Below are 14,837 nucleotides of genomic sequence, written 5' to 3'. Positions count from 1 at the left end.
ATAATCTACACTTTCTAAATTGCTTTCAACAGACTTGGCTGATTCTTTCCTGAAAGCACGCTTCCCATTCTTCTGATCATTTCAATGTAATCATTTTAGGGAGAGAGGAAGACATGAACTAAAGGTTATTTTTTTAAATATATTCTGCCTTCCGTATTTATTACATAAAGTCAAATTTCTATAAAATCAGAATGTAATAAAATTTTAATTCAAATGCTGTAATGAAGTCATCTACAAAATAAGTAAATTAATATTTGGGTTTTGCTTTGTTTATTTATATTTTTAAACCCTGAAGTCTTCTGCTTATTAAAATTATATTTCTTTCTTTCACATTTATTCTAGAGCTTTTACACTTCTGTTCCCTGTCTTTAGTTTTCTCTTAAGCATAACTTATTTGAAATATTCAAGTAAAGATTCCCAAAGGAGAGGAACAGATTGATGCATGACCTAATGATTCTTCATATGCTCAAGAAATTCAAATTCTTTAAAAAAGCCATCATAGGTAACTGGTGTCAAACTTGAATTTTCCTTTGTGAAAATTTGTTTTTCCTCCATTGAACGTTGTATTAAAAGCTCCTCTAAAATACTGAAACTGGTTTGGGAAAACCAGATAAGACTTATGGGGGACAAATAATATCATTTCTTGATGGGTCTGAAAGGTATATTAGACCAGAGCAGAAGAACTGAAACAGTTGATTACCATTACAGAGAACAAGATGGATTACAAAAACCATGTTGTTATCCTGTCTCAAGTGTGAAAGGACAAGCTACATAGGTACAATAAAGGATACTGTTTATGTCGAAATGTTCTAGTATCAGTAGAAAGGGGTGAGCTTGGAGCCCTTATAGGAATGTAGAATTTATATGGATTGGACCAGACCATCTTAAAATCATCCCATTTTGTTATCAAATGCTGCGATCAGCTGTAAAGATCACAGCATGATTTATATTGCATTCTGGATAATTTCTATGTTACAATTCTGGGAGACTATAACCCAAACCCTGATTACAGTATTTCAGGACTCTTTTGTAATCTTGTGCCTGGGACCACAGTAATCACTATAGTTGTGCATTCCAATAAAAGATACTTCATAGCATCAATCAAACAATGCTTTGTTTCCTTGTTTAAAGTGGGCATTTTTCCATAACAGTTTATAAAACTCAGTTGGTAAACTACACTATTTCAGTAAGTATCAGGACATAAAGTAGTAATGGACCCTTCAGTAAAGAAACAAGGAAAACATTAATATACAAATGATAAGCCAAAGAAATGAACTTTTTTTTCAGATGTATGGCACTGCAATTGTCTTATACAAGTTAGGATAGAAATATAAACAGGAGGAAAGGAAGTTATTTACCCTAGATCCAGTCCATCCTAAGAGAGCAAATGCATAATGCTGAAAAGGAGTAACAACCAGATCCACACGAATTGCTTTCCAGTCTTTTGTTCCTTCTTCAGCAAAAACATTTGACTGGACGGCACTTCCTTTGTTCACTCTTTCCTTATGGACTTTTAAAATTGCAAAGCACTTCTGAAAATGGTCTAAAGCATCGACTTTTCTGCTTGGCAACTTTGTATTTTCAAACGTTGATTCAATAAGATCATAATATAAGAGCAATTCCTAGAAAAAAACACATTCTACGTATTATTACGCTGAGAACCAATGTGAGGAGATTGTTGTGTTTGCATGAAGTCGTCTTCAGCATGAAGGTACATTAGGTGACGTTGGAACAGGTACTCAATCTTAGCCCTTGCCTCCTAGGACTGTACTTGTGTGGAAATATTGGAGGAGGATATGATATTCCAGCTTGCCATAAGCACCTGGAGCCAAGGTAGAACACCAACAAACATATTAATAAAATAAAATATTTATTATGATTATACATTGTTACTTTAATTATCTAACCCATAGGTCTCAGAGCACATACACATGCCACAGCCATAATGTGGGTTGAAAAAAATCATCTGCAGACAGTCTTAAGGCTAATTCATATACATTTGGGAGGCTTCGATAATTTCAAAATTAGGTATTGCAAAAAAATCTTACTAATTGTGCAAAAGAAAATGTTCCTATAACATTGTCAGCATTCCCTAAATAAATATGAAGTTGGCGACAAAAGTATCCCATTGTTCTCTATGTGGTTCTTTCCAATGAAGGCCTTTGACAATCATGTGATTTATTATGAACAGCGGTTCTGCACTATCATTCTAAGGGTTGGAGCTTTAATAACTTGAGAGATTATATCTATGCTAAAATAGTTTTTCAGAAATTATTCAGGTATCACCTTTCATGTTTTGATGGGTAGAAGATTTCTACTTGAGCAAATACGAAAATGTCTTCGCAGTGCAGGATGTGATCCTAAGTGATCACATTCCAGAATAAACATTAAAATCACAAAAGACAACACTTTTTGATGTAGCAGTCACGAAAATACAGAGTTTTTCTACATCATTTTGTAGAGTTTACAAGATGAAAAATGAAGTCCCTAGTTCACCATCAAAGTTATGTAGCACATTATAGGATTATAAGTAGGACATCCTGGAGTGTTAAGCCCTTAATAACAGAGATTATTTATGCAAAAAATGTGAAAAGTAAAGTTACTATATATTAATAGCTAAGATTCATATTACTCCCACATATCATAATTCAAAAAGCAACTGTATATTCTTCTAAACCCTGAGCCAAAGCTTCTCTCCATGTTTTTCATATTTGAAATTTAGAAGAAACAATACAGCTTGCCAAATATCAGTAAACTGGCAATCACCACTATTCTGTTACACTATGCCTACAAAGTTTGCATTCTAAAAATACTTATAGCTTTCGGTATAGACGTTGTCAAATTTAGACAGGGGACATTAATTAAAAATTAATGCTTGTCTTCTGTTCCAGTGGAAGTTCCTGAGTATGTGTCAATATGCTGCACATAACTGCTTAGTTGCTAGATTGCAGGCAAGAGTGCATTGGCTTGAAATGAGAGTCTAGGTTACAGATTCTAGCCTGCATAGAATAGCAGCAACATATTTGGAGCAAAATTTGGATTCCTTTTTTTCTTAATTATTTTATGGCAAATGACAGTAACTGTCTTACCAAAAGCAGAGAATAGAATAGAATAGAATTCTTCATTGGCCAAGTGTGATTGGATACACAAGAAATTTATCTTTCGTGCATATGCCCTCGGAGTACATAAAGGGAAAAATATATTCATCAGGAATCATAAGATACAATACTTAGTGATAGTCATAGGTTACTAATAAGCAATCAAATCATACTAGGAAACAAATAAAACAATATAAATTGTAAAGATACAAGCAACACGGTTATAGTCATAAGTGGAAAGAGATAGGTACTAGGAAGTGTTATTATAATCTAGTAGTAGAGAAATAATAGTAATAAACTTATTTACAGTAGTAAATAAGTTGACTGTTGAATGTGTAAATAGTAAATAAGAGACTGTTGAATGTGGCATGAGCATGTTTATAACTAGTAATCTTGCTTATTTCTTCATTGTATTGAAAAATGTTATGCAACAGAGTTGATTAACCAAACCCATGATGGGTGATAAGCCAATATTATGGATTGGCTAGTATAAGAGAAGATACAAATTATAAGAGAATTATAAGAGAAGATACAAATTATAAGAGAAGATACAAATTAACAAAGGAAAGGAGAAAATTGGCTGTGTGGTCAGCTTGTTTGTTTGTAGGAGAACGGTAAACTGTGTGAGAAATATGAATAAAGGCAGCCTTATTTGTGGGATGCATTTGATGATAAAAATATGGATGTGAATGCGAAGAATATAATGTGATTATAAATGAAAGAACCAAAGCATATGTCACGAAGTATGAATCAGCGCAAGTGGTCCTCAATTTACAATGACAATTGAGTTCCAAAATTTCTGTTGCCATGTGAGACATTTGTTAAGTGAGTTTTGCCCCATTTTATGACTTTTCTTGCCAAAGTTTGAATCACTGCAGTTGTTAAGATAGTAACACGGTTATTAAGTGAATCTGGCTTCTCCATTGACTTTGCTTGTCAGAAGGTTGGAAAGGGTGATCACATGACCCTGGCACACTACAACCGTCATAAATATGAGTCAATTTACCAAGCATCCGAGACGAGTTGTGATGATGTGACCATGAGGATGCTGCAGTGGTTGTAAGTGTGAAAGATGGTTTTTCAGTGCCATTTTAACTTTGAACAGTCACTAGATGAACTGTTGTAAGTTGAAGGCTACCTGTATTAAGAAAGACAGAATTCATAGGCTGACATCAGTTACACGTTTTCCCCTAATGAATGGTTCTAATGAAAAATAAGCGGTGAGTTTTGGATCAATGGTGCAACATTCTGAATGAATGAGATCTAGGGAAAAGATTATTTTTGCTGGGTGACAGAAATGCCTGAGTTGGAGCTGGATGAAAAAGAACAGAAAAATTGACAGGGCTTTCAGAGACCCAAGAATGAATGAGAATGGTGATTTTTTAAAAAAATGACTGCTTGTTTTAAGGCATAGTTTATTTATACATTTAAGGCATAATTTATTCATTCATTTACAAAAAAAAAAAAAAACCCCACCCTGAATTGAACACAAAGCATGATTGATTTAAGAGTTTAGGACAAAGGACTGGGAAAATTAGTGAAGGATTACAAAGGTGATGAGATATGCTGAATCTAGGACAGATCATTTTTGGTAGTGTCAAGAATGAGACTTGCGGGGGAAATGTACAAGGAAGAACAGGAAAGAAATGAACAAAAACAGAGTGAATGCTGAACAATTGAAAAAAAGGAAAATGCAAATATTGTATGAAAAAGTGGTAGATGATCGTTTAATGTTCCAATAGAATGAAGAGAATATGTGTACTCTATTATGCACAGAATAGGGTGGAAAATAAGAAGTATGTGGAATTACACCAATGTGAAATATGAAAAATAATGCTTGGCAGATTGATAGTGGGGAGGAAATGAAAGACGGGTGTAAATGAGGAGGGGGGAAAGCACATAAAAAGACTTCTGGAAAAAAATGAAGATCAAAGAACAATATTGTGCAATGTGTATATAAAGAGGATAATTGCAAAGAATGTAGCCAGAAAAGAGTAAGGAACTGTTAAAATTAAAAGAGACAGAGAAAGTGAAGAGCAATGTCAATGGAAAGCAAGGGGGGGAAAAGAAATATTTTGGAAGTGGATGAAGAGAGACAAGCAAGGAGCCTCTAGCAGAATGAGTAAAATAAAATAAAAAATAAAAAGGATGAAATGATTTGGGATGAAATTGAAGCAAGAGGATGCTAGAAGGATCATTTTAGAGATTTGTATGAGAATGCTCATGATATGTAGAGGAATGAAACAGAAATGAATGCTATAAATCTTAGTGTCCAAGAAAAAAATATGAAAATAAAGTCATAAAAGCCTCAAGAATGTTGAAAAATGATAGGGCTCCAGAAGAATTGGAGGAATAGTAAAAAAAAAAAAAATGGATACATTTTGCTTATGGTGTGGCTGTGCAATTTGTTTAATGTATCTCTGAAGGTTGCATCTGTGCTTGATAATTTTTCCCCCATGGAAAAAGAACTGCAGGGAACTAATCCAGACAGTTGCCTGAAGTTAACATCGACTGAAAGACACATCAAAACAAGAGATAGATAGATAGATAGATAGATAGATAGATAGATAGATAGATAGATAGATAGATAGATAGATAGATAGGATAGATAGATAGGCATAGGTAGGTAGGTTTGTATATATATATACAGAACCTCAGAAAACATATATATATATATATATATATATATATATATATATATATATATATATATATATATATATATATATATATATATATATATATATATACACACACACACACTATCTATATCTATATCTATCTATCTATATATGAAGCCTGATGATGGCAGATGAGATTCTGCCGAAACGTTGCTACAACTTTAAAAGCACAACTACAATGACGTGGGAAAATACCCGAACAAAGCTGAATGCCATACGTCTAAGTACCCGCGAAAACTTAAGAAAATATATATATATACATATACATATACATATACATATACATATACATATACATATACATATACATATATATATGGTATTCAGCTTTGTTCGGGTATTTTCCCACGTCATTATAATTGTGCTTTTAAAGTTGTAGCAACGTTTCGGCAGAATCTCATCTGCCATCATCAGGCTTCTGTATTGTGTTCGTCAGATATATATATATGTATGTATGTATGTATGTATATGTGTGTGTGTGTGTGTGTGTGTGTGTGTGTGTGTGTATCTTTTGTTATTCAGGTTTTCTCCCACGTAAAATTGGAAGTATCTAGGCGACCTTTCGATGAAGTCTCATTCATCATCTTCAGGCTTGTGTCTTCGGCTTTGTGCTTCTCGGAGTAATGTGAGCTTGCAGCTGCTTCTTTCTTTTAACTGCTAGTGGGGGGTGTGACTTGATTGGTTGGGGGCTTGGCTGTGTTCTGATTGGGTGGGGGGTGTTCTCCTTGGTTGGGGGTTTGGCTGTGTTCTGATTGGCTGGGGGTGTGTTCTGTTCAGATGGGGGCTTGGTTGTGCTCAGGTTAGTCTTAGTTGCTGGGGGATTTGAGCTGGTGAGCTGTGATCCTGTTGTTTGGCTTCACATTCGTGGTCATGCCACATCTTCATGGTGGGCGTCAGTTTGCTTCATGTATGGGTCGGAGGGGTTTGAAGCGGGTAGTGATGCAGCTGTGGTATGGCTTCTGGTCTGTGGTCATGTCTCATCTTCTGTGTGGGTGTGAGTCTGCTTTCTACGTGGAAGTGTAGTGGTAGCATCTTGTGTGGCCCTCGTGGGTATGGGTCTGGTGTCATTCTTCATGTTAGGTACTCGTTTGTTAATGAGGGCGGGTTTCCAAATGGCTGGTAGGTGGGAGGTATCATCTCGTTTATTCATGCTGTGTGGGTGTTTTTCTATCTCTATGGCTTCTCTGATTATTCTGTTGTTGAAGTGTTCAGTTTTGGCAATAGTTCTGGTATTTTTAAAGTCAATCTCATGTCCTGTGGCTTTGAGGTGTTGGACGAGGGAAGAGGTTGGTTCTTCTTTTTTGATTGAGTTCTTGTGTTCTTCAATGCGTGCACTTATTCTTCTGTTAGTTTGTCCAATGTATGTGGTGGGACAGGCTGTGCAAGGGATTTCATATACTCCTTGGTTTTCTAACTCGATTTTGTCTTTAGGGTTTCTTAGGATGGTGGATATTTTTCTGTTTGTGCAGAATGCTGTTTTAATGTTGTGGTTTTTGGAGGATCTTGCTGATTTTGTTTATTTTATTTTATTTATTTATTTATTTGATTTGCCAATTGTTTACAAGATAATAAGTATAAATGTATACATAGTTGTGAATACATGAAATGGGTACATATAAGAAAAATAAAAGAATAAGAGAACAATAGGACAGGGACGGTAGGCACGTTGGTGCGCTTATGCACGCCCCCTACAGGCCTCTTAGGAAAGGGGTGAGGTCAATAGTAGACAGTCTAAGGTTAAAGTTTTTGGGGTTTGGGGAAGAAACTACAGAGTCGGGTAGAGTATTCCAGACATTGACCACTCTATTGCTGAAGTCGTATTTCCTGCAATCAAGTTTGGTGCGGTTTACTTTGAGTTTGTATCTATTGTGTGCTCTTGTGTTGTTATGGTTGAAGCTGAAGTATTCATTGACAGGTAGGACATTGCAATGTATGATTTTATATACCATGCTTAAGTCAGACCGAAGACGGTGTAATTCAAGGTTTTCTAGTTCTAGAATTTCAAGTCTGGTGGCATAAGGTATTCTACAACGAGTAGAGGAGTGGAGAACTCTTCTTGTGAAATATTTCTGGACTTTCTCAATTGTGCTAATATCAGATACGTAGTGTGGGTTCCAGACTGATGAACTGTATTCGAGTATTGGTCTAGCAAATGTTTTGTATGCTCTGGTTAGTAGTGTGATATTACCAGAGAAAAAGCTACGTAGGATTAGGTTAACAACTCTTAATGCCTTTTTGGCTATGTAGTTGCAGTGGGCTCTAGCACTTAGATCATTAGAGGTGAGTATTCCAAGGTCCTTTACAGAGCTTGGGTCATCAACAAGATCTTGACTATTCAGCTTGTATTTTATTTTCTGATTTTTTTTTTGCCAATATGTAAGACAGAGCATTTATTTGTTGAGATTTGAAGTTGCCATTTGTTTGACCATTCTGATACATAGTCAAGATCTTTTTGTAGGATTGCAGTATTGTCTGTGGTATTGAACAGCTTTACATCATCAGCGAAGAGAACTGTAGTGCCTTTTATATATGGGAGGAAGGCTTTGCCATTCTCTTGTTCTCTGTCTTGGATTTTGGTTGGGGTTTTTTTTTAGATTAGGTGGGTAATCTTCTTTCTTTGGAATCCATTGGCTGTTAGTACGTTAGTGAGAGTGTGTAGTTTGGTTTTTAGGTGTTGTTTCTCGGCTAAACATTTTGTTCTGGAGATGAGTGTCTCGGCTACGGAATTGATCTGTGCTGGGTGGTGGTGTGAGAGTGCGTGTAGATAGCGGTTAGTATGTGTTTTCTTCTGGTAGATGGTGTGTCCTAGGGAGCCATTTGATTTTTTGTATACTAAGACATCTAGGAAGGGAAGTTGATTGATAGCTTCTGTTTCCATGGTGAATTGTATTTTGGGGTGTAGGCTGTTGAGGTGTGTGAGGAAGTAGTTCAGCTTTTCTTTCCCATGTGGCCAGATTATGAAGGTGTCATCTACGTATCTGAGCCAGAGTTTGGGTTTGTGATCATATATTTCTAGAGCTTGTGTTTCAAAGTGTTCCATGTAGAGGTTTGCAATGACAGGTGAGAGGGGTGATCCCATGGGTGCTCCTTCTATTTGTTTGTATTTTTGTCCGTTGTAGGTAAAGTATGTATTGGATAGGCAGTGGTTGGTCAGATCTAGGATGTGCTTGGGGGGGTGTATTTGTTTTGGATGGCTGTCAAGGCTTCTTTTATGAGGCACTTGGGTGAAGAGGGATATGACATCGAAGCTCACTAGTAGGTCGCTGGGTTGTAAGTTTTGTTTCTTTATGATCTTGATGAACTGGAATGAGTTTCTTACGTGTGAGCTGATGGATTCTGCATAGGGCTGTAGTTGTTTGGTGAGAAATTTGGCTAGGTTTTGTAGAGGTGAGCCTATGGAGCTGACTATTGGTCTAAGTGGGGTTCCTTCTTTGTGTATCTTGGGGAGACCATAAAGCTTAAGGCATCTGGATGATTTCTCTCTGGGTATGATTCTTTGCTGGATTTCTTTGCTGATGGGGGAGGCTTTTATTTTGGATCTGGTGTTTTTTTCTAGGTTGGTGGTGGGGTTTGTGTTTAGAGGTTTATATGTGGGGTCTTGGAGTAGGTTGGTTAACTTGGTTTGGTAGTTCATAACCACTGTCGCGTTGCCCTTGTCTGCTGGTAGGATTATTATGCTGGTGTCTTCTTTCAGGTTAAGTAGTGCAGTTTGTTCTTCTTTGGATAAGTTGCTTTTGGGTGGTTTGCTAGTGCAGAGGATGTTGGTGATTTTGAGTCTGATTCTGTTAGCATCATCAGGGTTGGTTTTGGTCAGGCTGATTTCAACTCCGCACATGATGGTTTCTGTGGGGATGTGTTTGGGAGCGACAGCAAAGTTGAATTCTTTCGAAAGGACATTGGTTTCGGCTTCGGTGAGGATCTTGTCTGAGATGTTGTGCACTGTTTATTTCATGTGTGGCTGTGAGGGGGGAGGAGTTTGTTTCTGGCGTTGTTGTAGTTTTCTGAGTTTGTTGGTGTGTGTGTCTGTCTTGAGGGTGGTCTGCGTTTTGGCTCTCCAGACAGCGAGTTGTTTGGATTTGTCCCAAAGTGCGGGGTGAATCTTGTTGCTGAGTCTGAGGTGAAGTGTGAGGAGATCTTTGTTGATTTGGTCTAGGAGGAATCTTTTTGTGTGAAGTTCATTTCTAATTAGGGCCAATTCTGTTCTTTTTAGGATGCGTTTGGTGGCTGCTGTGTTGGTGCGGAATTTCAATTGGAAGCTTATGGGGATTAAATTTTGATCTCGGCAGTTGCGTAGGAATGCGAGGTCACATAAAATGGAAGCTCTTTGGACTTCAAGTTTTTCATACGTCCTGGTCAGATGGTGGGTTTCCTCCCATAGAGGTGCAATATTTGTTTTCTGAGGTTGTGCATAATTCTGAGGTTCTGAGGTTTTCACGTGTAATACCCACGAAAACCTCAGAAAACACACACACACACACACACACACACACACACAAACACAGAATATACAAAAGAGAGGAATTAGTTTGTTAAGTGTGCCTGAGAAGGCAGAATTCTGACTGAAAGGCTACAGAAGTTGACGATGTGCAAAATTTGGAAGTGGAGTCTGGTTTTCTGATAGGCAGAAAATTTGCAAGCCAGATTTTTGCTCTTCAGCAGACCATTGAGAAATAAATAGATGACAGAATCAAGGACTTGTGAAGTTGGAAGAGACTACTTTATTTTGAATATTGATAATTTGCATTGTTGGATGAGAGATTCAGTGATTTGCTGCAAATATTAGATAGACAGTACACTGTGACTAGGAATATGAATTTGAAGGTTGATGTATCAAAAGTCAAGGTGGTTGTTTTTTGACAAGAAAAAGTTATATTCAAAACAAGATAAACAAAAAGAGTAAATGATTTTGTACATTTTACTAAAACATTTATTAAAATGGAAATACGGATTGAGAAATTATTAAAATGAAAAAATGGATGAAGAAATTATTAAAATGAAAAAAAATCGATGTAAATGTAATTTAAAAAACAGAATCATAATCATAGTGCTTATAAGAATGTGTTTAAGGGTGCTAACATTTTTTTTTTACATGCATCCTAGTCCTGAATACACTTATTTTAGTGGCATGCTCATATTTTCAAGAAGCCACTAGATAATATTCTGTGAAGTCCATGTCAGCTTAATTCTCCAAATCATAGTAGTAATAGTACTACTGGTAGTATTCAGAAAATATTTGACTTTTATTTATATTACAATAAAAACATTTTAAAATATATATAAAAAGAGAAAGAGAGAGAATCAATGGTAGGTGATTGGTTGCACGGTATGAGTGTTTATTAAAATAAATGAAAATGTGTGGGTGGAAAAATGTCGTTCCACTTCCTGTTATATAAAAACATTGGGTGGATAAGTCAAAAGAAACATAAACAACAGTTGTACACAATGAGAAATGATACTTATGAAGAGTATGTGATAAAAGAAGCAGAGACAGGGTCCAGAATGGATGCTGATTACAATGATGAATGATTCAGGACAAAAGAGGTTACTTGAATGAAGATCAAGCAACAAACCCAATATATGAAAGAAGAATGAATGTGTTAAGGGTGTTGGAAAAAATACTATAGGTAATTTCCAGTGTAATTTGTAACCAGTGCAGTTCCAGTCAAGCACTATGTTCAGATCAGGGCGAGCGTACATGAAATTCAATATAACTAACATAAAATGTAGCTTGGTGTTTATTTATTAAAAATCAGAAACAGTGGTGGGATTCAAAAACTTTTACCACTGGTTCGGTGGGCGTGGCTTGGTGGGCACGCTTTGTGCATGTGCACACACTTTGTGTGCACGTGCACACCAAACACGCACTTCATGCAGGTGCAAAATTGGATAACAGGCAAAATGGGATAACAGGCAAAAGCAGGCAAGAATTTGCAGTATGCGTATCTGTCTGTCTGTTTATCTCATTAATCAAAAGGCAAAAAACTGTTGAAAGCCAATGTACTTACTATTTAAATGGATCTATTCCAGGGGGTGTCAAACTCGCGGTGTCAAGGCAGCATCACGTGACATATTGTGACTTTTTCCCCCTTTGCAAAACTGGGTGTGGGCATGGCCAGCTTGTGAAGCAACTGGCCCATGGGCTGTGAGTTTGACAGCACTAATCTATTCTGTTGGTCTGATATGATCATAGGAATTTCAAGTTGATTTTTATAATGTCTGTTAACACTAAAAGATGCTTTCTCCCTATTTTTTTTCTATTTGTTGTAAAATTAATTTGTTAAAAATATTTAAGAAACTCTGCCTTAGAATGGTTAGTCATAAAACTGACTGATCAGGCAATCCTAGATTTAACTGTAAATGGTACCCTTATCTTTTTGAGATATAAGTATTGTGAAACTGATTAGAAGCAATGACTTTATAGAAACCGAAATTATTTTATATGCTAAATAAAAATCGCAATGAAGGCCATTACAATTCTATTTGACTTGAAGGAGGTATCTTCTTTCAAATGAGAGACTTGGCAAAATGTAAGTTGAAAGAGAGAATCAACAAGGTCAGATCTCTCCAAAATACTTGGAATTTTTTAAATCCACAATAATATAATTTATGCACATTTGCATAAATTTCAACAAGTCACTAAAATGGTCAACGAGCTACATTAAAGGAGCTAGCTATTAAAGAGAAGAAAGCTTTATTGAAACAATGGAAAGGAGAAGAACAAATATTACTTAAATGGTATAATGATATAAAAGGGGATTTTGAGGAGCCTATCATTAAGACTATTATATCCAGCAAAGGAGCAATATTATATCAGATGTAGTAGAGAAATTCTTGCATGAAAATAGAAGTAAATTGATATTAAAGAAAGAAAAACCTCACTCAGTGAGATTGAACAAATTCTTTCCATTTGTCTTCAGTGCAGAAATATCAAATATTTCTGATGTATCTTCAGGAAGAGAATCTGAACGACTGAAGTAAACCTCTAAGCATAATTTTTGAAAAATCTTTCAGGACCAACTCCTTGCCAAAACTATGGTCACAAGCCACGGTCATCCCCATCTTCAAAAAGGGAGAGCTCAGCCTAGTTGAAAATTACAGACCAATCTCCTTATGCTGCGTCACCTGTAAAGTAATGGAATCAATTATTAACCAATCCATTATCCCCCACTTAGAGACAAACAGCCTACTCTCCAATAAACAATTTGGTTTCAGAAAAAAACTATCCTGTAATCTGCAGCTCTTACACTGCAAAAACATATGGACTACACAACTCAATCAGGGCAAAGCAATAGACGCAATCTACATAGACTTCTGTAAAGCCTTTGATTCAGTGGTACACGACAAACTACTACTAAAACTAAAATCTTACGGTATCTCTGGACACCTACATAACTGGATAGAAGCATTCCTGTCAAACAGACAACAAATGGTTAAAATTAGGAGCGTCCTATCAAATTCTGTACCTGTCAACAGTGTTCAAGGCAGTGTTCTAGGACCAACTCTCTTCATACTCTACATAAATGACCTCTGTGATCATATTAAAAGCAGCTGTGTTCTCTTCGCTGATGATGTAAAGCTATTCAACACCACAGACAATACTACTACCCTCCAAAAAGACCTTGACTATGTATCAGAATGGTTAATCAAATGGCAACCTCAAATCTCAAAAATAAATGCTCTGTCTTACATATTGGCAGAAAAAAATCAGAAAATAAAATACAAGCTAAATAGTCAAGACTTTGTTGAGGATCCAAACTTTGTCAAGGACCTTGGAGTACTCATCTCAGATGATCTAAGTGCTAGAGCCCACTGTAACTCCATAGCCAAAAAGGCATTAAGAGTTGTTAATCTCATCCTATGTAGCTTCTTCTCTGGTAATATCACACTACTAACTAGAGCATACAAAACATTTGCTAGACCTATACTTGAATACAGCTCATCAGTCTGGAACCCATATCATGTATCTGATATTAACACAATTGAAAAAGTCCAGAAATATTTCACAAGAAGAGTTCTCCACTCCTCTCCTCATTGCAGAATACCTTATGCCACCAGACTTGAAACTCCAGACCTCGAAAACCTAGAACTATGCTGCCTCCGGTCCGATCTAAATATAGTATATAAAATCATACATTGCAATGTCTTACCTGCAAATGAATACTTCAGCTTTAATCATAACAATACAAGAACACACAATAGATACAAACTCAAGGTTAATCGCACCAAACTTGACTGCAGAAAATACGACTTCAGCAACAGAGTGGTCAATGTTTGGAATACTCTACCTGACTCTGTGCTTTCTTCCCCAAACCCCAAAAACTTTAACCTTAGACTGTCTACTATTGACCTCACCCCCTTCCTAAGAGGCCTGTAGGGGGCGTGCATAAGTGCACCAATCGTGCCTACCATCCCTGTCCTATTTTTTTATTTTTCTTATAAGTATCTATCTCATGTATTCAAATCTATATTTATTCTTATATCTTAAATCTTGTAAGTGATTGACATATCAAATAAATACTAAAAATACTAAATAGACGTGATATAAGATGGATTTGGGGGGGATGGTTAACCCAAGCTCTACAAAAATATGGATGATCAACCTGGGTTCCAAAATGGATTTTTATGGGGGAGAAACCAGGAAAGAAATCATGAAGTTTTGATGTCCAGTCCTATCAAAATATTAATCCAGTGTGTAAACTGTATTAAAATGATTAACACTATGCAGAGGTGGTGGTGAAATAAATAAAACCACACAAAATGTATGAATATCACAAACCCTTCTTTAAATCCATACTGCTAGTACAGATAAAAAAATTAAATGGTTTATTGCAAAGTTAGAAAAATATGGAAAAGGCAATTGAAATCATCCAGAGCAACATTTGGGTGGCGGAAAGCCATTCATTTTTTATTTTTACTTTTATTTTTACTTTTTCTTTGAAAATTCTGAAGGAAACAGTAAGAAAGGGGATAATATAAAACATGGAGTTTATTTATTTTTCCTTGATTTAAGGGGCAAATGGAAGGAAATTCTTAGCGTTTTAAATTTTATTAGACTTGC

General features: G+C 36.1%; 1 protein-coding gene across 1 annotated transcript in view; it reads right to left on the bottom strand.

Moving 5' to 3' along the window:
* The window catches only part of DNTT (DNA nucleotidylexotransferase), a 227,853-nt gene that overhangs the window by 40,226 nt on the left and 172,790 nt on the right, over positions 1–14,837 (bottom strand). Inside the window, exon 9 of the mRNA XM_026670718.2 lies at positions 1,359–1,622. Within this exon, the coding sequence (XP_026526503.2) occupies positions 1,359–1,622 (264 nt within the window). The remainder of the gene's footprint in view (positions 1–1,358; positions 1,623–14,837) is intronic.

This window comes from Notechis scutatus, chromosome 4 (genome assembly GCF_049901735.1).
Source record: "Notechis scutatus isolate UNSWTSFEM ecotype Mainland chromosome 4, rNotScu1.2, whole genome shotgun sequence".
In the NCBI taxonomy this organism is placed as follows: domain Eukaryota; kingdom Metazoa; phylum Chordata; class Lepidosauria; order Squamata; family Elapidae; genus Notechis; species Notechis scutatus.
Note: the sequence above shows the minus strand (reverse complement) of the source record. Positions and strands in the feature narration are given on the sequence as shown.